Here is a 24,155-nt window from a genome sequence, read left to right on the forward strand (position 1 = left end):
GTTTCCTGCAGAAAGTCAGAGGTACTTCATGACAGTTAACCGTAGAACAGTTGAATCACAAATGCCTTCAAGAATCAAGTGTATTATGTGTATGTGCAAGTGCTTGGTACTTTCTGGATTTTCCTGGCGGCTGCCAGAATACATCTAATGAATAAATATTTCTCAGGCTGTTTGCTTTTCCTAAAAGATTCTTCAGGGAATAACACACATCTTCACGAAGAACCTTACTTCTCTTTGGCTCCCTATATTGGCAAGTGGAGAAACAGAACCTAGATCCAAATATATTTGATTAGGCCTTTTCTTGAGCCAAAGTATGAGGTAGGTGAAATGAGCCTTCAGTTTTCCTTAGGCATCCTTCTTTTAGATCCCTCCACCATGCTCTAGACGCCTGGAGGGGTGTACACTGTATCCTTCTGTTTATTAGTTTCAGACTCTCCATTTTTGTTCACTATTCTTTATGTACCTAAATGATCAGTTCTTATTTCTTACTAGTATCTCTGTAGATAACCTGCATGACAAACAATTGGAAAATCAAGCTTTTCCTCTTCTCTCCTGCTACTGGCTATTCCTTCCCCTTCCCTGGCCCCCACCTCCAGCCCAACTCACCCCACCCTGTGCCTCTGGTAATGCTAGTCCTTCTGCCTGGAAACATTTCTTCCTAACTCTGGCTGTTGACTACCTCCTAGTCATCCTTCATGGGCCATTGCTGATAACTCACAGCTCGCAGAACCTTTGCACATTTTCCCAAGTAGGCATGATTTCCCCTTCCTTTGAAATCTTAGAGCAATTTGTTTATACTATCATCTTACTGTTCTATCATCTTTACAAGTCCTACACTAGATGATACATTTCTAAAGAGCAGCCCTTTTGGATGCTTCCTTCCTCTTGAGTCATGTCTGAAGACCCTCACGAAGTCCTGTGCTCAATAAATAATGATGGCTCTAGTCTTTTCCAAAGCCCTAGGAAGGGCTCTACTCTGGTTGGAAATTGGTAATCCAATTAAATTTGGTTAACGAATGGCTTAGTGTTGTTTTTCCAAGCTCAGTGAAAAAAGGATTCTATTGCCAAAAATGTTTATGACATACTCTGTATTCTCTTCTGGTACTTTATGATGCACAGGCTCACCCTGAAGGCTCTGAGAAGTTCTGCTTTGATAAATGTAGCATTGTCCAAATTTATTTGATCATGTAACACCCAATTTATTGTTTTCCTTTTAACTTTTCAAAAAATTTACCCAAGTGTAACTCAAAAAATATTGGTTCAGCGTTTTTATCTCTTTATTGTCGTAACTTCAATCTAGAGTGACAATGGTTATAAATAAATATAAAGAGTTCTAACTGCAGGGAAATCTGGTGGAAATGTGCATATCTGGGGCTTCTCGACCTTTAGTATTCAGGTAATCATTTGGTCTTTTTCTTTATGACAAATATTTATGAAAGTATAATTTCCCCTTGGAATTTGACCCAGAATTACTGTGTTTTGAAACATGAGAATCATAAAAATAGACTTACATATGGTTCACCAGGCAAAACTGTCTACATATTAATTAGCCTTATTTCACTTCTTTTCCTCTCCTCATTCTCTCTCTCCTATTTTTCCTTTTTTCTGCCCCATTTCCCTTCCTTACTCCCTCCCTCTCTGGTTTGTACCAATAACCAAGTGAAATATCTCTAAGTCTTTCCAGCTGAAAAGCCTGTACAATGTCCAGATGAGCAATTGGGGTTCATCAAATTATTTGAGAGTTTGAAAATTACTTGGACAGTTCTGATTGTGAAGAACGCCTGAGACTAGCTTATAAGTCTTTTTTTTTTTTTTTTGGCTATTATAAAAACATACTCAATACTGGTGAACAAAGGAGGTGATTAGGATAACTAAATGCACAGAAATTGGAGAGTGGCATCCAATTAAATTGTGTTCTTGGGCAAATTATTGAATCCCTCTAAGCTTGCTCCCTCACCTATAATGCGAAGAAAAAAATAGTACCTTATAAGGTTGCTGTGAGGTTTTACAGGTAAAGTTGTTAACAGAATGGTTAGCATATATTAAATGCTTAAAATGGGTTCATTGTTATTTTGAGTAGATAAGAATATATTTTTATTTCAGCTGTCTCTGATAGAAAGCGAACTGCCAAAAAGGAGTTAAAAGCCACACTGCCATCTTTAATTAAAAGGCAAACTACATTTCCCAGAATCTCTTTATTTGTGTGATTCTGGGTTAGAACTGGCAAAAAGAGAGCCCCCTGGATGGCTCAGGGGTTGGGCTCTGCTTTCAGCTCAGGGTGTGATCCTGGAGCTTAGGGATGGAGCCCCACATCGGGCTCCCTGAGGGGAGCCTGCTTCTCCCTCTGCCTCTACCTCTGCCTCTCTCATGAATAAATAAATAAAATCTTAAAAATAAAAGAGCTGGTGAAAAGAGGAATTTTATTGAGATTTGGACAGCAAAATGGAAATAGCACCCATTAATCTGAAAGTCTTCTTGCAATCAGGTGCAGTGAGAGACAGAGGCACAGGTGCTTGGCAGGTTCCAGACTGCCTTTGCTCTCTTGAGCTCTGTGTCCATTTATTCTTTCTGACTGCTTGTCCTGTTGACCAACAGCAAATTCAAATCTACTACCGGGTAGTAGGAAGCTACTACTTCCTAAAGGAAGGGTAAGTGGCCATTGGAAAGGAGGAAGCTACACAGAGGCAACAGCATCCCATAGAGCTCTTAACAAATTATCCCTTCTTACCTGGCTGCTCTGTTGGTCGGTGACTCCTCTGATTCTCTAACTCTTCTTATGGACCTTCACTTTCTCAGCTCTTCCTGCTGTTGTGTGAATTCAAATCTGGTGAATGATAAACATGAGTTTTAAATTCACAGTTCAAGGTCTAAGTTGGGAACCAGAAAGCTTCCATGACTATCTTCAAATAAAACCATTTAAACTGTACTGCTGAGGTTTTGCCATCTGTAATGTCTTCTAAATCCATATGCAGGATCATGTCCTAGAAGATCCAAGGGGACCAGCAGAAAGTGTGACATGTGAGGTGTCATACATGCCAAAGGAATCTCAAGATTTCACCAGTTCACATGAACTTAAACCCAGTGTATATGTACGGGAATATTTCTTAATGGTTTTATATTAGGGCAGAGGAAATACAATGTTGTATCAGCCTATGCTTTCGATATGGGTTCATTGAGTGGATATTCTGGATTTAAAGTATTATTTCATGTGAACAACAGTAATTCTAACAATGTGCCTGAAAATTCAACCCAGTGGTGGTCTATACTGAATAAAAATGATGCCAAAACTTCCTTATTATAAGGTAGTAAAGTATACAAATATTTAGGGAGATTGGTTTTAATATGATAGATGCTCATCCACCTGTTAAATATGTCCCCTAACAGGCTCCCGAAGGCATTCCCTTTACCAAGGCTTTGAACTCCCTTTACATCAGCAAAGGCTGTATTGGAATCCTTAAAGAACTTCGTAGTGGCTCTTCTCTGAAAGTCTGGAATAAGGAAATGCTACCACAAAACTGGGCTTCTTAAATTTAATGAGGATGATGGAATTCCATAAGGGCAGGAAGAAAGGGCTGCATTTCAATGCCAGAGACCAGATGGGAATGGTTACCATAAAGGGCAGCAGAACCAAAGGGGTAAAGAGAATGGTTTGACCTGCAAAGATTTTGGCTAATTGATCATGGAGTCCCTATAACTGAAATAGGCATTCTACTGAAGTCTCAGTTGATTTGTATAAGTATGAAATATCTGGACTTTGTGAAAAGAGGTCTGATTTGGATCACCACATGAGGACATTACATTTCCTTGATCAATTTCTCTATGGGCACAGATTCACTGATTCAGACTCCTTGAATGAAGGGGAGGCTGGATCATTTTAAAGAAGGATCCTGCTATACTGTCCAATTTAATACTACAAATTTATCTTCAGGTTTTCCCTGATGGGCACAATGTACTTACTGATTCTCAACTAATACTATTCCTGGTGACCCCAAATTGCTACTGTAGCTCCAATGTCAGGGAAAGAGCTTACAGAAGTCAGATAATTGAATCAAGTTTTGGTTTACATCTCTCTCATAAGGAATTCAAAAGTCACTGACCACCCCACCCCCATATTTATTTTTCTATTCTGGGAAGTATATTTGGAATAGAAATTCTTAGAAACTAGCAGAACCCCTGTTTACCTTGTTAGCTCTAAGATCTGTATAGAATGAGGGCTTTTAAGATGATAATGGCAGTGGAAGCCCCTAGACCTGCCTCTACATACCAAAATTGGAAACAAAACCAATACTGCATTTTTGGAGGGATTTCAGAATTACCTCTATCATTAAGGATTTGTAGGAAACAGAAATGGTAAGGCCCTACCACCCAACACTAGTAACAGACTGAATATTCAAAATAAAAGAAAAAAACATGGCATTGTTCCGTTAGGCCATCTGCTTCAGGGTGATGGCAAACACGGTAATATCAGAAATTTACCTGAGTATGACAGCCCACTGTTTCATTTTATTTGCTGTACTGAGTTCCCTGCATAGAAACAATAGCATATGGAATTCCACAATAGTGAATGAGGTATTTGGTAGGTTCGTAGACGAAATTTTGGCAGAAACTTTGGAGTCTGGGAAGGCAAATCCACATTCAGTGTAGGTGGCTCTTTCTGTGAGAACAAGACTATTTTGTGACACAGGTGATCTGATGCAAGCATCTTGCAATCAAGGTGGTGGGCAGGTCCTCCCACAGAATGGTGCCATAGCAGAAAATAGTTACCTTGTCTACTATTGTTAGGTTGAGCTCTTAGTAGCTAGACTGGCCTTGGTGAGGGGATATTCATGTTGCCGAACCTATGCATAATCTCCATACCTGCCTGGGCTCATTGGGCAACAATGAGGATGGCTGAGGAAAGAGAATGACAAGAAGACCTTGTCATCTTCTCCACTTGATGGTTGATACGTTTCTTTTGAGGGTGCTTTTTGGGGGGCAGCCATGGGATATGCATATATAAGTAATATATCAAGACGGTCGATCCACATACCTTCTCCTCAGAACTCCCTCATCACCAGTTTTTAAATCACATTCCTTCCAAGTCCCTGCCAATCCAGCCACCACCTCAATTGCAGTGGGATGACATTAGAACACTTCTATCACAAAACAGGCTGTCATTTGTTCTCACAAAAATGGCCACTTACCCTGAACATGGATTTGCCTCCCCAGCTTGCACAGTTTTTGCCACAATATCATCCATTAATTTACCAAATGCCTCATTTACTGCTGTGGTATTCCATATAATGTTTGTTTCTGTTTAGGGAACTCATGTTACAGCAAATAAAATGTGGTACAGGCCTCATGCTCCTGTAAATCACTGATATATATATTACCATGCTCTCCATCACCCTGAAGCAGAATGATACAATATCTTTTTTTCTTTTTTTTTTAAAGATTTTTATTTATTTATTCATGAGAGACACAGCAAGCAGAGACACAGGCAGGGGGAGAAGCAGGCTTCCTACAGGGAGCCTGATACAGGACTCGATCCCACGACTTGGGATCACACACTGGGCCAAAGGCAGATACTCAACCACTGAGCCACCCAGGCATCCCTCTTTTTTTTTTTTCTTCTTCAATATTCAGTTCTAGGACCAGTTGGGTACAAACATTCTAAAGATATTGTAGATGGTCTGATTCATCTACAAATACATGATAATATTTCTACCTCGATTCATGGATTTAGGAATCAAGGGACATAACTGAGAGTGTCTCCTCTTACTAAGTAATTTTTCCCTATCTCATGAGCCTACTCTCTCACTTAAGATGTGTTGATACTGGTTAATTTTAGGTCTCAGCACTTAAGTGAAAGGATATACAGAAGTAAGGGGCCATCTAGAAACCAAATGCCCCTCATATTAAAATGAAGGTAAAACACATCAATGAGGGAAGTGTCACAAACTGCCCAGATGCTGAGGTTTTACACGATGAATCTATGATGTTAGCCTGCATGCTTTCTGGGCAAAAGACAGAAGACCCCACGGTTAGAGACAAAGGACTTTATTACTCACAGCAAGAGCTGGAACAGAGAATCAGCATTTTCTTGCACCAGTTTCCTAAGCCCAAAGGGCCCCAGAGTGACACGAGGAGTGTACATGTAGGGACTTGTGTCATAGGACAGGGACCCCCATTTTCGGGCCAGGAACCTGTTGATGAGAAGTCAGCGTGTTTGCCCTTTGCTCCACCATCTTTATCTCCCAAGGCTGTTCATTACACAAGCATTCCTTAGGAGACGCTCCCAAACAAAAGCAGACGTGCCAAGATGTTCAGAGAAGTGAGAGACTTATGAAGAACTGCCTCCCAATAGGAAGCTTCACATATTTTATTGAAAAAAATCTAAGAAATCATGTGAATCATGTACAACATTTTCTCACAAGAAAACATTTAAGCTGTTTTTTTTTAACGTTTCACAGAATTGTAAAACTGTTTAGTTTTCAAAAGGAAAAAAAAACACAATGAAACTACCACAGTATTATAAGTTTTTTGTTTTTTCTTGTTTCTAGGGAAAAGGCTGAAAAATATTTGGTAAATTTTCTCATCATGATTTGTGAGGCTAAGAACTATACTCTTTTATAAATCTGCTAAAAAGATACAAGGAAATGGATGGATCACTGCTTTCTTTGTTCAAAATATTTTAAAAAGCTAAAATCTAATGACAACATGTTAAAATAATACATATTTTTGTAGGATGTTACCATTTCTATAATGGTTTCTCTACACTATATCAACAGTGCAATGGTGATTCAGTGTAAATCATTACAGTGTTTCATTGTTACAATACTTGTGTTCAAGTACATGTTCATGAACATGATCAAAGTCTCTATTTTGACTTTTCCATTATTAAAATAAGGTTATAATTACAGTAGAATTTTTCCTATGGATATCTCTAAATCTGAACCAAATTCATAATACATTCTCTAAAAACCTGTTCAACACTATGAGGTTTGTTATGTTTACACATTTCCTGTAGGTTACAGGAAATGGGCTAATTCTGCATTAGGACACCAAAAACCAAAAATGATTTCTCTCCATATATAATTAACTATGACACTAAGTTAGTTTACATTCTGGATAACTCAATGGTATTGGCAGGGAGAGAATAGCACCTTAGAGATAGCCCTAACTTAAAAAAAAAAAAAAACTTTTTTTTTTTTTTTAGAGCCTAATAATCTTATTTTTTCTCTTTTTTCCCTTTTTATTTTTATTCTGGAAACTGGATCGAACTTATTCATATAAAATTATTTATGAAGCCATATAGTATAGATCAAAATGTTTGTATATCCAAAACAAACACCATATTGGATGTTTGGCAGGCACAAAAATAAATTAATTTGATTAAATTATATGTAATCTGATAATATTTGGTCTGAAAAACATGCTAGTGTGTGTGTTTATAAATAATGTAACTGCAAAGAGCTGTAAGCCAGCCAGCCTGCTAGAGGTCAACTCTTCTGCTGTAACTTTTGGGCATAGAAGTCCCTGCATGTCTCACAGCAGCGCTGATACCACCGCATGTCCTGACACAGGTTCTTCTCTCGTATCACTCGGCAGTACACAGGCCACTGATCTCCCAGGCACTTGAAAGTCAGCGCAGCTGTGAAGCAGAAATAAGGGAGCTCAATATATTTAGATATCCTGGGCATCAGAAGTAGAAACAAAGAGTAATCATTTAATTAGGAGGATTTTGAACAATCACTTTGACTCATTTATACTGCCTTCTAGAATTTAAGAGATAAAGACACACCCTATGATAAAGTAATAAAATGAATGAATAATAGTCTTACTTATGAGCTCTTTTAGACTCATTAAAGCTAGATTTCCCAAATGAAGTAAGTTGTAATACAGATGGCTTTCAATGTTCAATTTATGGCTTTCATTTAAGCTTCTTTTGGATTTTTAGTTGAGAAGATTAAAAAGAAAAAAAGACTATGTTCATTATATCCACCTTAATGGGAACACAAATTAATTAAGTATTGTTATGGATGAAATAACAAAACAAATATGCTCATACTTATTTCATATTCCTTATTTCTTAGAGAGCAGACATATCTAGGTGGGCTACCTGGGGATCTTGATTTTATACATCTTTAAAATCAAAGCTAATTATCAAAAGTGACTGAAATTTACAATAATCAAGTATGCAGAATCTTTATTTTGCTTCTATTCTAAGATGACTCATTATTTTACTTTTTAAAACCTCAGGTTTTCCATTGTGCTTGTATGCTTGGGGATATACCTTCAAGAAATAATCCATAGAGAAAATGAAATTTTAATTAAAATTTTTATTTATTTATTTATTTATTTATTTATTTATTAATTTTTATTTATTTATGATAGTCACAGAGAGGGAGAGAGAGAGAGAGGCAGAGACATAGGCAGAGGGAGAAGCAGGCTTCATGCACCAGGAGCCTGATGTGGGTGGGATTCGATCCCGGGTCTCCAGGATCGCGCCCTGGGCCAAAGGCAGGCGCCAAACCACTGCGCCACCCAGGGATCCCCTAAAATTTTCTTTTAATTAATTATTTTCTGCCTCATGATACTTCAAGAAGGACTCCAACTAATTGCTAGAGAAACAGATTATGTTGTTTTGAATACATGGATTTATGGCATCTGCTCTAGAATTGCTTAACTTTTTGTCTTAACTATATTCTTAATTCCACTTAAACTGATTATTTCCTAGAAATGTTAATTATTTGGCTTGAAAAAGAGGATTTTTGTATTTTCCTGAAGAACCAAACTTTTCCATTTGATTGAATCTTATGCTCAAAAAATATCTAAGATGATTTAATATCTTTCATTTTGACAATATTGTTATATATGATTAAACTGTCACTCTGTAGACTGTACACACAGATTAAAAGTGAAGGGTTTGCACATAAATTAACCCATACTTCTTGAAAACCATTTTTACTCTGTGGGTCTCCAAAGGATAATTTGTACGCAGGATCAAAAGGAAGGCTACTAACAATGGAGAGATCTAAGATATATACCACAACCTTACCTTTCCAGAGACATTACCTCAATCGACACTTCTGCCATGAAACTGGTCAGCACCCAAAATATAGTTACATTCTTTAACCCTTTATAAGATGACCTTGAGAGCTGTGGCACTGTTATTTCCAGGGCCAAGCTCTGAGTAGATAGCTTCAGGAATCCTAAGTGTTTAGTATTTAGGATTTTTTTTTTTTTTTTTTTTTTTTTTTACCCCTCACCATCTGGACCAAACTATAGTTAAATATATCCAGTTTGGTCAGAACCAAACTAACTCATACAGATTAATAACTAAGCAAAACAGAAGAAGCCACGAGCATTTCTATGTTTCTCAAAACTATCCCCTTTATGGTTTGCTTACCCAGCCTGGGTGATGTTATGGTATTTACATTAATCTTCTCATTGCAGGGTTGAAGGTGGCATGGTCTGTATGCTGCAGGTTTTTCTGAAGAAAAACACTCATTTCCATGTCTTCCTGTGATCTTATGCATGCACTGGATAACCCGGGACTGCATTCCTTTACCACAGGTAATTGAGCACTGGGGAGATACAAGATGTGTTAAAATTCCTTGTTGCTTTTTCCTTTTTCTACATTGTGAGCCACCTTCCTTATTTCTTCTTTAAAATTTAACATGAGGGATCCCTGGGTGGCGCAGTGGTTTGGCGCCTGCCTTTGGCCCAGGGCGCGATCCTGGAGACCCGGGATCGAATCCCACGTCGGGCTCCTGGTGCATGGAGCCTGCTTCTCCCTCTGCCTATGTCTCTGCCTCTCTTTCTCTCTCACTGTGTGCCTATCATAAATAAATAAAATTAAAAAAAAATTAAAAAAAAAATAAATAAAAAAAAATAAAATTTAACATGAGTCACAACATCCAGAGTTGATGCAAAATATGGGTCAGAAATGTTGATACTTACAACTTGGGCACGCAGCTCTTCAGAACTTCTGGCTGACCTAAGGCACAGTTTGGGTCATAAAGGACATAAGGGAGTAAAGAAAGATAAAGAAAGGTGGAAATACTGAGTAAGAGATACCAGTGATGTACTTGGGTGGACAGTGCTTAAAGTTCTATTATCTAGTTTACAACAAATTCATTATTTTTTTAAAAGATTTTATTTATTTATTTGTAAGTGAAAGAGAGTGAGAGAGCATGAGCAGGGGGAGGGGCAGAGGAGAGGGAGAACTATATCAACTCCAAAGGACAGGAACAGATCAAAGTAATACATTATTTTTCAGGACTGTAAAAAATGAAAGTAACTATAGACACATGATGACTCAAAATACATAATTTTAGCAGATAATAGCTTTCATAAAAATTTGAAAACACTTAAAAAGATGTTAGTTGCCTTCCTCATACAAATTAAGTTTTATAATAATCTGGGAAAAACCCAGAAATGAAAATAGTACCCAGGAAATAGTGGAAGTTTTATAATTCATTTAACAAAACAGAATCATCTCTGCCTTTGAAACTAATGGAATAAGATTTATCATAAAATTAATTAATTTTTTTATTTAAAAAAATTTAAAAATAGTCTAATAGCCTTAGGATCTAATTTTCATTAGCATTCTGTAGTAATAAAAACATCAGCCTCTTATTAGTAATTATCTTCTTTATAAGATATTTTTATAAAAATTTTATTGCATATAGGTGAAAAATGAACAGATATTTTATATGAAACAACCGAAATCACAAGGTATCTTCTAAACAAGTTCTTACTTTCTTATAGAGGATACTACTAAACAATTGGGTATTTCTTCAAATAATTTTACTATGATTAAAGACAGATAGAGGTTAAAAAGAAAAAGCCAAAATAATTCTGGCCATGAAATGAGGAGACTGGGCTCTAATATTGTCTCTTGCAACTAATTTCCCTGGAACTTATTTTTTCTTTTTGTTAAGCAAGGCACTGCAGTAGATTATAACTATACTTTCAGGTTTAAATTACTATGAAAGTAAAAATTTCCAATCACTTATTATTAAAAATTACTGTAGTCTGGCAATTTTTAAGTGGTGAAGCTTCATAACAGGAAAAACTATAATTTCATCATCTAATTATTCAGTGTGCCAGCCAACAATGGTATGACACAGGTTCTGTCAAGATTATAGTTTGCTTAAATGTCTCAGAATATTTAATCATTTATTGAATTCTCAAGTATTTATTGATCACCCACTATGTTCAGGATCCCATGCAGATAATAAAGACAACAATAGCTGTTAATATGATGGTACATTTATTAGTAATCTTTATTAACAAAATACTAAAACATAGAAAACAAGGAGACTCAGAAAGAGATCACAAACCACTGTGGAAGTTGGGCAGTCTCGTCCACTTTTAGCCAAGTGCTTAATATGTAATTAATTAGTATATTTTCCAATTGTTTAGTATTTTAAATAATGAGTTGCCCTATAGAACGACAGTTTGCTGCTTTAAGATCAAAGGAAACTGATACTACTACCTCCAGAAACTTTTACTTCATACAATACTAACACTAGTTAGCACTCAGTATTTATTCTATGTCAGGCACTGTGTTAGGTCATAATTATTTTGGTATCTCACATGAAGCCCATGAGTACTATTTTTATCCCTTTTACATAGATAAGATAGAGGCTCAAATAGGTGAAACAAATTGCCCAAATCTTTACAGTTAAGAAGTAGTGGAATTGGAATTTGAACTCAAATACACTAAATTCAGAAATTGGATGCCTAAGCATTACTTGATTCTAGAACATTGCTAATGCTCCTATGTTAATAATCAGAAATCTTTTCTTGTCTTTATCCTGCCAAATGGATTTCTAATCCTTGTTACCTTACTATTAACTTAAATATTAGTGAAATTAGGGCCTTTTTGTTTCGTTTTGCTATAACCCAGGTTATAAGATAGGAGGTAAACTTTTTTGCCTTAAGGACAATTCACATGCAGGATTTGTCTTGAGATAGGGTGAGCATAAAATTTACCACCCAAATCAGAGCACTGGTGAAATAAGTGGTTAAAGTAATGATTCCTATACATTGGACAATCTGGAACATAGAGTCACCTCATCTAAAGACATTTTACTGGTAGGTCTACGTATTAGATGAACACAAATGAATGGACACAGGAAAGAGCTATTATATTTCAGGCATTATCTAATATGCTTGTATACAGAATGTTTTGGTTAAACTTTATTTTTTTTAAAGATTTTATTTTTATTTATTTATTAATGAGAGACACACACACACACAGAGAGAGAGAGAGAGAGGCAGAGACACAGGCAGAGGGAGAAGCAGGCTTCATGCGGGAAGCCCGATGTGGAACTCGATCCCGGGTCACCAGGACCAGGCCCTGGGCCGAAGGTGACGCTAAACTGCTAAGCCACCAGGGCTGTCCTTGGTTAAACTTTAAAAAGTGAAAAGAGTGAGGCTCATAGAGATTATTTCATTCATTCATTCATTCAATAAATGTTTACTGAAGTCCACAATGTGCCAAACGCTGTTTTGGATATTGGATATGACAGTACACAAAACAGACAAAGACACACGCCCTCAGGGAATTTACATTCTAATAGGAGGGAGCAGGAAAATAAAGATTTAAATTTCATTGCACATTACATATTGACTGGTGCTCTGGAAAAACTAAGGTGGGGAATGGGGAGCTTGGAAACATCTGGGGTGAAAGACTCTGTAATTCAAATGAGATGATCAGAGAGAACTCAAGGATAGAGTGACAAAGACTTGTTCCACAAAAAGGAGAGACAAACATCAGATGCAAGTCTTTTCATTCCAAATATGATGTTCTTTCCACTGTGTTTCTATAGATCTCAGATTAATTTCATTGTTTTTTTCTTTCTCTCTCTCTCCTCCCCTTCCTTCCTTCCTTCCTTCCTTCCTTCCTTCCTTCCTTCCTTCCTTCCCTCCCTCAGTCTTTTTATCTAATACATTTTAAATCTTGCCCTTCACGGAAGTATCAAGTAAATTTAAAATGTATTTGAAACAAGGCAGCACACTCTACACTTGCACTCAAGGTCAAAACACTAAAATGCCAACATTAATTGGCTAGAAACTGGTAAAGAACACAGGGTGGACCAGATAACTTGCCATTGATATTTCTTTTACGAGGAAAGTTCCCTGACTAGAGTATTTTAAATAGAGAGACTTGTTTTGTCTGACAAATACTCAACAGTTAATCTTGCCCTTGCCCTGAAGGGCCTCTGAAGCAAAGCACCTTGTGAATCAATTCCATGAATCAGAAGCCTTTAATTCTGAACAGGAAACAGTCTTGATGTCCCAGATTTATGAGAGTAAAAAGGAAACAATAATCTTTAGAACAAACTTAATAGTTTAGAACATTGCTCACATGATTTTGGAGTTAATTTTGACCAAGATAACAAGGTACGACAAGAACTGATTATTGGTAATTGCTCTCTCCTACCAAAAAAATGAGCCCCAAAGTCTCTGGAAGTGAAATTTGTTTTCCTGATTTTGTGATATTCATCCTTTCAGCCTACCTGAGAAAATTATGACCTTCCCTGCACTTGGCAACACATAAGCCATATCTTTAGATAATATCACCATAGATTTTTCTTTTAATGGAATAAATCCTTCCTGGCCCTGAGACACTAGTGACAACTTCTAGCACTGTATTAAATTATGTTTACACAGTAGCTGACATATCAAACTCTAAACATGATTAGGGAAATTTTCTCAATAATTCACAGTTTGCACTATTAAAATAATTAGAGAAATTGTTCAGTAAATGAGAATTGTGAATACAAATCTTGGCAAGTCGATAAAATGAGATATACATTTATAGAACCTTATAACCATTTCTATTACCTAAAATTTTATTTTTTTTCTGTCATTCTTATGCCAGGTAATAAGAACTAACTAATAGACTTATTTTACCTAAGAAAATTTTATTTGAACTAACTGGAAGAGAAATGTCTGGCGAAGTAAGTGATGTACAAGTTGAGGGAAGTATATAGAGGATGTTTCCTTAAGCTCATATAGTTTTCTAAAAATGGCCAAGCATCATCTGATGTTAGATACAGATTTAAGTCTTGAAAAGTTATATGTATGAAGTTAGATGATAGCCCTGTGGTGGACAGGATTTGCTAGTACTGACAAAAGCAGGTTAAGATGCTAGAATGGTTTCACAAACATATGGATTGGCCTAAATGCAAATAAACAAAGGGAAATAGAAAAAATGTAGGAAAAACGAACACACTAAAAAAAAAAAATCTTAAACTCTCAACTATGTGGCATTTTCACAGAAAATGATGAAATGAACTCTGAATGGCTGTGAAGTCCATCTCATGGGTAAGCCAAGGTGTAAAATCCTTCCTTCCATCACAAAAGATAAATGAGCATTGAGGCACTGCCCAAAATGTGAATTGCAGAGAGAAACTGACCATAGATATATATTTCACTTCTGACATGATATTATTTATGGCATTATTAGACACTGTTGCTCAGGTATTGGTTTAGTACTTTGAAAAACATGTAAACATCTTAGAGAAGGTGTTCAAGAAGGTGTTTATTTTGAGATATTTTATTGATCCCTGGTGAAATTATTTCTTTTCAAGTCTAACATTGAAAGACTGAAGATAATTAGGCCTTAATTAACACAATGGAATAAATAAGGTTTTGGTGCATTGAATACCACATAGAAGATATGAGCATACTCTGCTGCTAAATTTTCATCATTTTATATAGAAATATTCCTTTTATGATAGATTTGAATATGCTTATCAAGAATCTGCACCTTTTTAAAAATAATCTACATGTATTGTTCCCCAAAGTTTCTCTGAATACCATTATACTGAATGACATAAATTTACTAAACAGTAGTGAATGATAGCAAACATGCTCTGTAATACACTTACATGAGTAAAACATGCTTAATTCAAAGAAAAAGAGCTACACAGGCACCAATAAATAGCCATATAAAAATTAATAAAGTGTCAAAATGACAGAGGAGAATGATTCTAAGAGTTTCTCAAAGTTCAGAGGTTCTTGTCCATCGTACTACTTGAATCTACTTTTGCAAAGAATAGAATTATCTTTCTGTCTGTTGAAAATTCATGAATCATGTAGGAAATTCCACAATGGCTCATGGTAAAACCTACCAACTGTCAAATCTCTGTTAAATTCATCAAAGAACATTTCTTCTTGTCCAAGAAGTGACCTATGTACTTCTAGAAAACATATTTTCACTAAAGAACCCTTTATAAATGGAATATCCACAAATACCTTGTAATTACTCACCTATGTAGAGAGGAGACTCTCATTCTTTGCAGTGATCTCTGATTCTTATTGTGCTTCTGTGCTTAATAAGTTCTGAGATCAAGTAGATCTACTCTGCATACATGGTTCTGAACAGGGAGCTAAAAATTACTTCCACATCGAGTCTTAGGTATGGGGTTCTGTAGTAAAGTGCCAAACTTTACAATTATTGATTAAATGATAGTTTCCTACCTCTCCTTTCAGGACTTCAGAATAGTCACAAAGACACTGCTTTGGTGCTTGTTATTTGTTACCCTGGATATTTAGATAACTTAGATTTGGCAACAAACTGGGACAGTGTGGAATAAATAAATTTGTAGACTCCAGTTAAATAATCAACTAGTTTGCCAGTGAGTTTATAGAACTATTAATCTGTGCATGTTAAACTGTAAAACTCTTCAAGCTGTAAGCATTGTAAAATGTCCTCTTAAACATAGCAGCAAAGAGGCAGAAAACCCAAGAGTAAAAATACTACTATAAGATATTTATTTGCAGTTCTGTTGGCTTACAAACATGACTAATGCTGGTTTGCTTTTGAATTCCTCAGAAACACAAACAAATTTCAGTATATTCAGGGGTTAAAAATAATAATTTTCACACTTGGCTAGCAGAGAGATTACCCGAGATTCCTTCCTTCTAGACTGTGCCAAAGATATATATTTTGGAGAGAATGTGTTTTCTCTAGGCCAACAGCTAAGGAAGGCTCTGTAATGCTTTACTCATTTCCAGCTGGCCTCTGTAAGAAATAGGAATTCCTAAATTAAGAGAAAATTGTCACTGGCAAACAGAGTTCAAAAAAATTTTTGAAACCAATATCATAGACAATCTTACAGAACCCGATAGAATCTATAATGAGAAGTGCCAATCTAAAACAAGGTTAACAGCATTGACTTGAATAATTTGTCTTTGGGAATAAGTGGATTATTCCAGAGTGGTTTAACAAGAGTGAAGTAGCATTTGCAGTGGAGAGTGGACCTCATAAGGAAAGTAAATGATGACTTCTACTGGAAATTATTAGCACAGCATTCCTATTCATTTATGTATATGTTTGGCAGTTCCATCTTTTGACTTTTTAATAAAGTGAGTGTGAAACAAGCATACTAAGGAACAAAAGTTAGGTTTGTTTTTTAAGATTTGCTATTTATTTTGGTCAGTGTTTCAGCGTCTTTTTAAAGTAGTTCAACTGCCTTATTTAACACATGAGTATTTGGAATTGAAACTATTCCTAGAGGTCAGATGTTTGAGGATTTTTTTGCATCTGTGTTTAATTAATTCATCACTTCGTTCTACAGCTCAAACTATTCTTTTCTCTTTAATGAAAATGTCTGCATATCGTTATAGCAAATCAAGGAAATGTGTGTGGCACAATCAAGCAGAATGCTTATGAATGATTAGCAGAGAAGTGAGCATGTTATGAAAGGGCCGTCAAATTAACTCCCCAAATCATTTTTTATATTAAAGTACACATTGATCACAACAATGATGGAAGAAAAAAAAAGATGTTCTGCATTAAGAAGCAATTAATAAACACAAAGTCTTGAACACATTTGGAATTCTGCTAATGCTCACCCTATGAATCACAGGGTGTTGGAGAGGTGAAAAAAAGACTATCGAGACATTTCTATTTTATCTCTGTCATTCCAGAGAAACATCTTCCCACCAGACAGAACTGTTTGGAATGATAGTGATTGAATTTCCTTTTCAAATAAAATACTTTCCAGGTCTAGTTCAATAATCCTATGTCCAAAATGGATCAGATCCCTCTGTGGCTATGGGAGAGAAGTGTGTTTTGTTTTGTTTGTTTTAATAAAGTCTTGGTTTAAAATAGCACAGAAAGCACTAGGTAGTTAGCTTTAAGTTGTGCCAACCTGAAATAAACCAAGCGTTTTCCAGGTCACAGTGAAGATTCTTAAGTGTGCTTTGCTTCCAACTGCTGCTTTCTTTATGTGTTATATATCTGCCATCTAACCTGATGGCAGGTATTTCAGCCAAATGGATTCAAGAGAATGCAAAGGATGTCTACCAGCTACCTCAAAGATCAATGTTAAGCACTTTTTTTTGGCTTAAGTAACATGTTATTCAAATAAGGGTAGGTTTACTTAAAAAATCACATTTATAAGTAGTTTGATTTACCATACAGAAAAAGATCAAGGGAGTCATATATTTACATAAAATTATACTGCTTAATTTTCCCTAAGAAAAAGAAGCTATTTACAAATTCCTTTGTAGTAAAATACATGCAATATTGTGGTTCTTACAGAATTAGAGTCAGAAAATAAAATGGATCAGAAGAAACACAATGTTTAGATGTATCCTACATTTTTTGCTTACTTGATGAAAAAGTTTAGAGATCATTTTATTCAATAAACATCACTAAATGTAATACAATGTTGTGGTCACTCAGAGAGATCTGTGAGCAAGGTAAAGGGTTTGAGATAGTCTTTATTTATTTTTTAAAGATTTATTTGTTTATTTGAGAGAGAGAGAGAGAGAGAGAGAGAGAGAGAGAGAGAAAGCAGGAAGGGGTAGCAGGGGGAGAGAGAATCTTAAGCAGACTCTGGGGCTCAATCTCATGACCCTGAGATCATGACCTGAGCTGAAAACAAGAATCAGATGCATAGTTGATGGAGCATCCCAAGATATTCTTAATCAGATTGCAGTAGTATAAGGCAATAAATAATTAATTGAGAAAAAGTAACATTGTCATTAAGTGCAAAGAAATTCTCTCATTTGTTGCCAAAGTCTTTGAAAAATCAAACACTTCAAATGGTCCTTGAAAGACTCAGGTTGGGCACCAGGGTGACTCAGTGGTTGAGCGTGTGCCTTTGGCTCAGGTTGTGATCCTGGGGTCCTGGTATCAAGTCCTGTATTGGGTTCCCTGCAGGAAGCCTGCTTCTCCCTCTGCCTATGTCTCTGCCTCTCTCTGTGTCTCTCATGAATGAATGAATAAAAACTTCAAACAAAAAAAAAAGAAAAGAAAGACTCAGGTAGTTGGAGGAAATACATTCTAGGTAAAGAGATATCAACAAAGACACAGAAAAAAGTACAAGTACAAACTGCTCAGGCCTGAGCTTAGTGGAGATTCCTAATTAATGAGAATAATGAGACAATTCTCAATAGGTAGGTCAGTACCGGAATTTGGAAAGCTTTGAATGCCAGCATGAGTATCTGCTGGTTGACAGTCTAGCCACAGGCAAATCCTCTGGAAGTACTCAGGCTATAGGATAGAGTGAGTGGATGGGCCTGAAACAGGAGTGTTGGGGGTAAGGAAGCACATCAGAAACTGTTGCTCTAGTCCTGGTGAAAAACAAAAAGGATTGCATTATGACGCTGGGAGGAAAAAGGACTACAGCAAAGCCCTACTTGTGTGAAGGAGAAAAGTACGAAGGATAATGCCCAGCCTTGGAAGCTGGGAAGATGATATTGACATTTTTCAAGAAAAAGGAAATTGGAAGTGGGGTATGGTTTGAGGAAAGAAAATGAGGAATTTTGTTTTAAATATACAAAATTTGAGCAACTCCTGGCATGCCAATGGCAGAGTCCAAGAGCAACTAAAGTTTGTGCTAAGAAGAAAGATACAGCCCACCCCCTTGCTCAACTGCCTCTAGCTACATTCCCTCCTTAGGTACGCTTAGACTTTAAAAATGGAAACACCATCTAAATGTTGATGAATCCAAAATTTATATTTCCATCCCATTTCTCTTCTCTGATCTACCTACTATATGCCAGTATTTAACTCTTTTATAGGCAAATAAAACAGTTCAAAAGAGAAGTGAAAATCTTTCCTCTCCAACTTGACTCCTAGTGTTCCCTATCTCCCATCACAGAAGCATCGTCCGCACAAATTGTTCAGACCAGAAAGCCAATCTGGGAGTCCTTAATACCTTAACTTAACCTGCCTCTTCCGCTTCTCCCTCACAAATAACCAACCCCAGCTCTGTTCATTTTAAACCCAAAACCATTCCTCAAAACCAACCATTTTTCCCCATCTCTGCTTACACTACTATAGGAACAGCCAGCATTTATAGGGTTACTGTGTCTCTGACATGATGCTACTAAGAACTTTCCATGATTTTTAACTTATCTAAATGGAAGATCCAGAATTCAAACCCAAGGCTGTGGGACTTCATACACTGAGCTCTCTTACCTCTTACAGATCCCAATCTTCTCCCCTTTCTAGAAATTCTGTAATTTTCTCTTGGCATCTTTCTCTATATATTCATGACATCAGTCATTTTTGATATTGTAGCCTGAAAATATTTAAGGATTAGGAAAGTATGCATTTTTAAATTTCAGACAGAAAATGTTAGCCTGCTTATAAAATTAAAAGTAACATAGGGATATGGTAGGATTATAAGCACAGAAGGTCCTTTCTTCCAATGTAATTCAAATAAACTATTCTTTGTATATCTGTGCAGAAAATTTTTTTAAAAATGATTTTATTTATTTCAGAGAGAGAGAGAGAGCAGGAGCATGCAAGCTGGGGGAAGAGCAGAGGGGTAGAGTGAGGGACAAGCAGACTCTGAGCCAAGCATGGTGCCCAGTGTGGGGTTTGATCCTAGGACCCTGAGGTCATGACTTGAGCCCAAACTGTGAATTGGATGCTTTAACTGACTGAGCTACTCAGGCACCCCAAAATTTTTAATATGTAACACATGTAAACAACTTTAGTTCATACTATGTAACTTCTGCGTAATATTTACTCACTTAATAGTAGGTCTTGGAGAAACTTTCCCATTATCATGTATTTATCTATTAATATATTTTTTAAAACTACAGCATTCCACTATTTAAATATGGTATTATGATTTATATAACTACTTAATGGACATATGGATAGTTTCCAAATTTTTGTTGTGCCAAAGAAGACTGTAATAGACACCTTCATAAATATGGTTGGCAAATTATGTAAGAATGTAAGGAGAAACTTTGGCAATGGAGTTACTGAGTCAAAGAATGTACACTTCAAAATGAGATGCCATTTTTCTCACCTATGAAATTGGTTTTAATAAAAGTCTGATAACATCCAATCTTAGTAGTATGGGGAAACAGAAAGTACCTGGGAAGAAATAAATAAAATCTGCTCCCTGTACATGAAGCTTTCTGGTTGCCCCATGGCAGCCCTCAATGCACATCTCTTGTTGTTTTTTGAGCCCTGAAATCACGTGTGTGTGTGTGTGTGTCTGAAATCACGTGTGTGTGTGTTTATGTCTAAACATTTCCTCGTTTTATTTATTGTACTACATGGACTTGTATATATTCTCTATATAGTATATAAAGTTACAGATTTATATTTTCTAAACCAGTCAATTTGTATTTTGTCTCTGAAAGTAGATCCTTCATTCTAAGTAGCTCAAAATACTTTTCGTTGGAATATGCATCATTTGGACCACTGCATCACTGACACTGAAATATCATTTTTACTTGCACAGTTAGAGCACTGTGAAATTCAGAAAGGCTCATAGTTGCTTTGGCACATTTTACAGATGTAGGAATGACGTTAGGGAAGCCTGTGGAACTGCTCTTTGGCATACAAGATTGATATTGGTTGTGTACCCTGGCTCTATGCATGCCCCAGTCAACCTTAAGCAGAACCAAGGACCTGTTAAAATAGTCTTCTCTTTTGTTACATTCTGCATCCAAAGACCCCATATGATGCCTTTCTAAACTGGCTAATCATTTGCATATGTTTCTTGCATTTTAATGATGTCTTTCTCTGGTAGTCCTGGTGATCTGGTTCTATCTCTGGATATCCTCTGGTATTTGGTAAACATAAATTTCACTACATCTAAGCAAAAAACACTCAATGCTGAGATTACTGAATTTTGTAACATTCTTACCAAATTTCTTTATATTTTTTATGTGGAACCCCCCTCCACCTACTAATACTCAATGTCCCCACAATGAATTTTGGTATGCTCCATGCCCTATTCCCTATAAAGAACATCAAGAGTAATTTTTTAAACTAAGTCATATTTATTTACTGAAATACTTTCAGGTATTATTTAGAAAATGAATTTACAGATACCCTGATATGCAACAAAAGAGCTTTGACAGTATTATTTTATAAGCCTAGAAATTTTTCAAGGATTTATTAAGAAGATAGTAAAATTAAGTACTGTGGATTAAAAAATTCTTTTTTTTTTTAAATTTATGATAGTCACACAGAGAGAGAGAGAAAGAGAGAGGCAGAAACACAGGCAGAGGGAGAAGCAGGCTCCATGCACCGGGAGCCCGACGTGGGACTCGATCCTGGGTCTCCAGGATCGCGCCCTGAGCCAAAGGCAGGCGCCAAACCGCTGCGCCACCCAGGGATCCCAAAAAATTCTTTTGATTTTATAATCCAAAGGATGTTAAACACATATTCTTATATCTGCATTTATAATTATACATGAATATGCATATATAATATATATTACATATGCATACACATACATAGGGACAGAGATACTACTTCAATCTCTCTAAATTATAAATTTCCCCTAGATAGAAGATATGCACAGACAGTATGTGAGCATCATTCTTTTTAAGCTAATATTTTCTATTATGTTTAATCATACTAGCCAAATGCTTTGACTGCTTTGAGTAACTCAAATATTTTGAAATTTGATTTTTTAAATGTATTTGGGGCAACAGATCAGATTCACAGGAGACTTTAAAACTAAAAATGATAGCACTGTAAAAAAAAAATACCCCATTCTCTTGCAGTATAAAGAGTCAGAAGTAAAACAATTTGATAGCTATTAGTTTGGGAATATTTGTACATGGTAGATAGCTATCTTCTCCAGATGAGTAGCAAATTGAGTAGCAAATTTTGTAAATGCCCAGTGGATGTGTCTAAACAAGATAGGAGAAAGTCTTTCTTGATGAAAAGTATCCTATTATTACTGAGTAATTTCTTTAGTATGAAGAGCTTACTCAGAGACAAGTGTATTTTCAAAGTAAATATTCCTATAATGTAAAATATCTCTCTGGTGGGCCATCTTGCAATATGTTTCCTCAATGTTCAAATGTTTAAAAACCAAATCCACAACCTCTGTTTCTTTAATTCAGTGACTGATCCAACAACGATAGATTTCAGTGTGCTTGATTCGTATTTGTTTATGAGATAGCTGCTCAAATTTTCCTGTCTGAGGAGACTCTATAAAAAGTGATAGGCAGTTATCTTTCCTAATGACTCATAGACATAATTAGAAAACAATACTATATAGAAATGCTAATCCACCAAGAATAGTTTTTAACGTTATAGATAATTTCATTTTTGCTTTAATCTACAAATTTTCTCCCATTAAAAAAAAAGTACTTAGAAAACTAGTCTTTCAAATTTGAGTAATCTAATGTAAGCCTTCTCAAAGTGCATTATACTAGATAACAAACTAGCTATATGCTCTGAAAAATTGATCTTTGGTTAAAAGAATAAAAGAGAGAAACACTACAGCCTCTCTTTGAGATTTATCAAGTATAGAAAAATGTTAAAGGATCTGAAAGTCCTATAGCAAACAGTATTTGCTTATCTTTGTTTAACTACATTATTCCTCAGACCTGGAGACCATATCCCAAGGAATGAGTTTTCCATGGAACTTAATGTGGGGAATGCAAGCCTCAAGAAATTGTAAGTTAATATGAATTTAGTCTTATAAAAATGATGACCTTCCGATCTTTGGTAAATATTAGTCTTAATAATGTATCTACTTAACAATATATTTCTCCATTATAGCAGTTGTCATTTTATTCATTCCTTTGATTCTCTGGTTTCAGCTGATAGTTAACATTGTCTATTTTTACATTCTATTAGGATATTTAATTTGGTTATTTGCAGCTAATTGTTTCTTTAAATTTGAATGGGAAATCCTCTAACAAGTGATTAAGTTTCTCTCTACTATTCCGTAACAACCCATTTAGTTTAGTTGTATTAAAACTAGCGAGATACACATTTGGATTTTAAGACTTACAGCAAATGGATTTTAACTGGGGTGTGTGTAAACCAGCATTGAGTCAGCTCAGATATGTAGAATTCCACAGTCCTAAAACCCTAGCCTTGCCATGGGGCAACAAGAAATCCCTCTTTGGGGAATTTTGGCTTAGGTTCTTTTTGTTTCTTTTGACTTAACGCAAAAAAGCTAGGCTCTGTAGGTAAACGATTAAAAACATGGTGTTATCTGGTCATTTAGGACATTCTTGATTGCATTGGTCAGGATTTCTTTAAATTTCCTTCAATGATTCCGAGTTTTCCTTCAGTGGAAAGAAATGTCCTCTGTGATTATTCATAATTTCATAGTTTTTAGATTCCTTTTCAAATGAATATAGTGGATATAATTGTGGTTTCCTTTCACAGGATAAGTTTAAAATGACTCATTATACTGCAAGCTTTGTATTTACCACTTCTAAACAAAGATATACCATATTATTTGTACAATTAAATCATGCAAAATGATTTATTGTGCTTCCAGCATTATTTTGAATTATATCATCACAAAAAGACTCATCTCTTGTACAGAAATCTATTAATCATGTCATAATTTGCTATGCGGACAAAACTATTCATTTTCCAGAATTTTGAAGGACTAAATTAAGTTCAAATTATAGAGTATGAATTGAATCTAAGAATAAACCAAGAATAATTATATACAATTCCAAGGTGTTTTGTGTCTCATTAGAATTCACTGGAAGGAGTTCTCTTGTTAATGCTACACGGAAAAATTAATGCTACAAAAACCAACGACCAAATTTTGTATAACAGGTAGATAAAACAACACTTTAAATTTGTTCCTCTATAGGCCTGCAATAATGAAAACAATAAGCTGCAGACATTCAAATAAAGCCAGAAAGGTCAAATTCTGGCAGAAAATAAGGCATTTCATTAA

General features: G+C 35.8%; 1 protein-coding gene across 1 annotated transcript in view; it reads right to left on the reverse strand.

Moving 5' to 3' along the window:
* Positions 1–6,322: 6,322 nt before the first annotated feature.
* ADAMTS19 (ADAM metallopeptidase with thrombospondin type 1 motif 19) overlaps positions 6,323–24,155 on the reverse strand; it is a 227,368-nt gene continuing 209,535 nt past the window's right edge. Inside the window, exons 22-23 of the mRNA XM_072728643.1 lie at positions 9,392–9,569; positions 6,323–7,633 (exon numbers count right to left, since the gene is read on the reverse strand). Of these exons, the coding sequence (XP_072584744.1) occupies positions 7,482–7,633; positions 9,392–9,569 (330 nt within the window). The 3' untranslated portion in view covers positions 6,323–7,481. The remainder of the gene's footprint in view (positions 7,634–9,391; positions 9,570–24,155) is intronic.

This window comes from Vulpes vulpes, chromosome 12 (genome assembly GCF_048418805.1).
Source record: "Vulpes vulpes isolate BD-2025 chromosome 12, VulVul3, whole genome shotgun sequence".
In the NCBI taxonomy this organism is placed as follows: Eukaryota; Metazoa; Chordata; class Mammalia; order Carnivora; family Canidae; genus Vulpes; species Vulpes vulpes.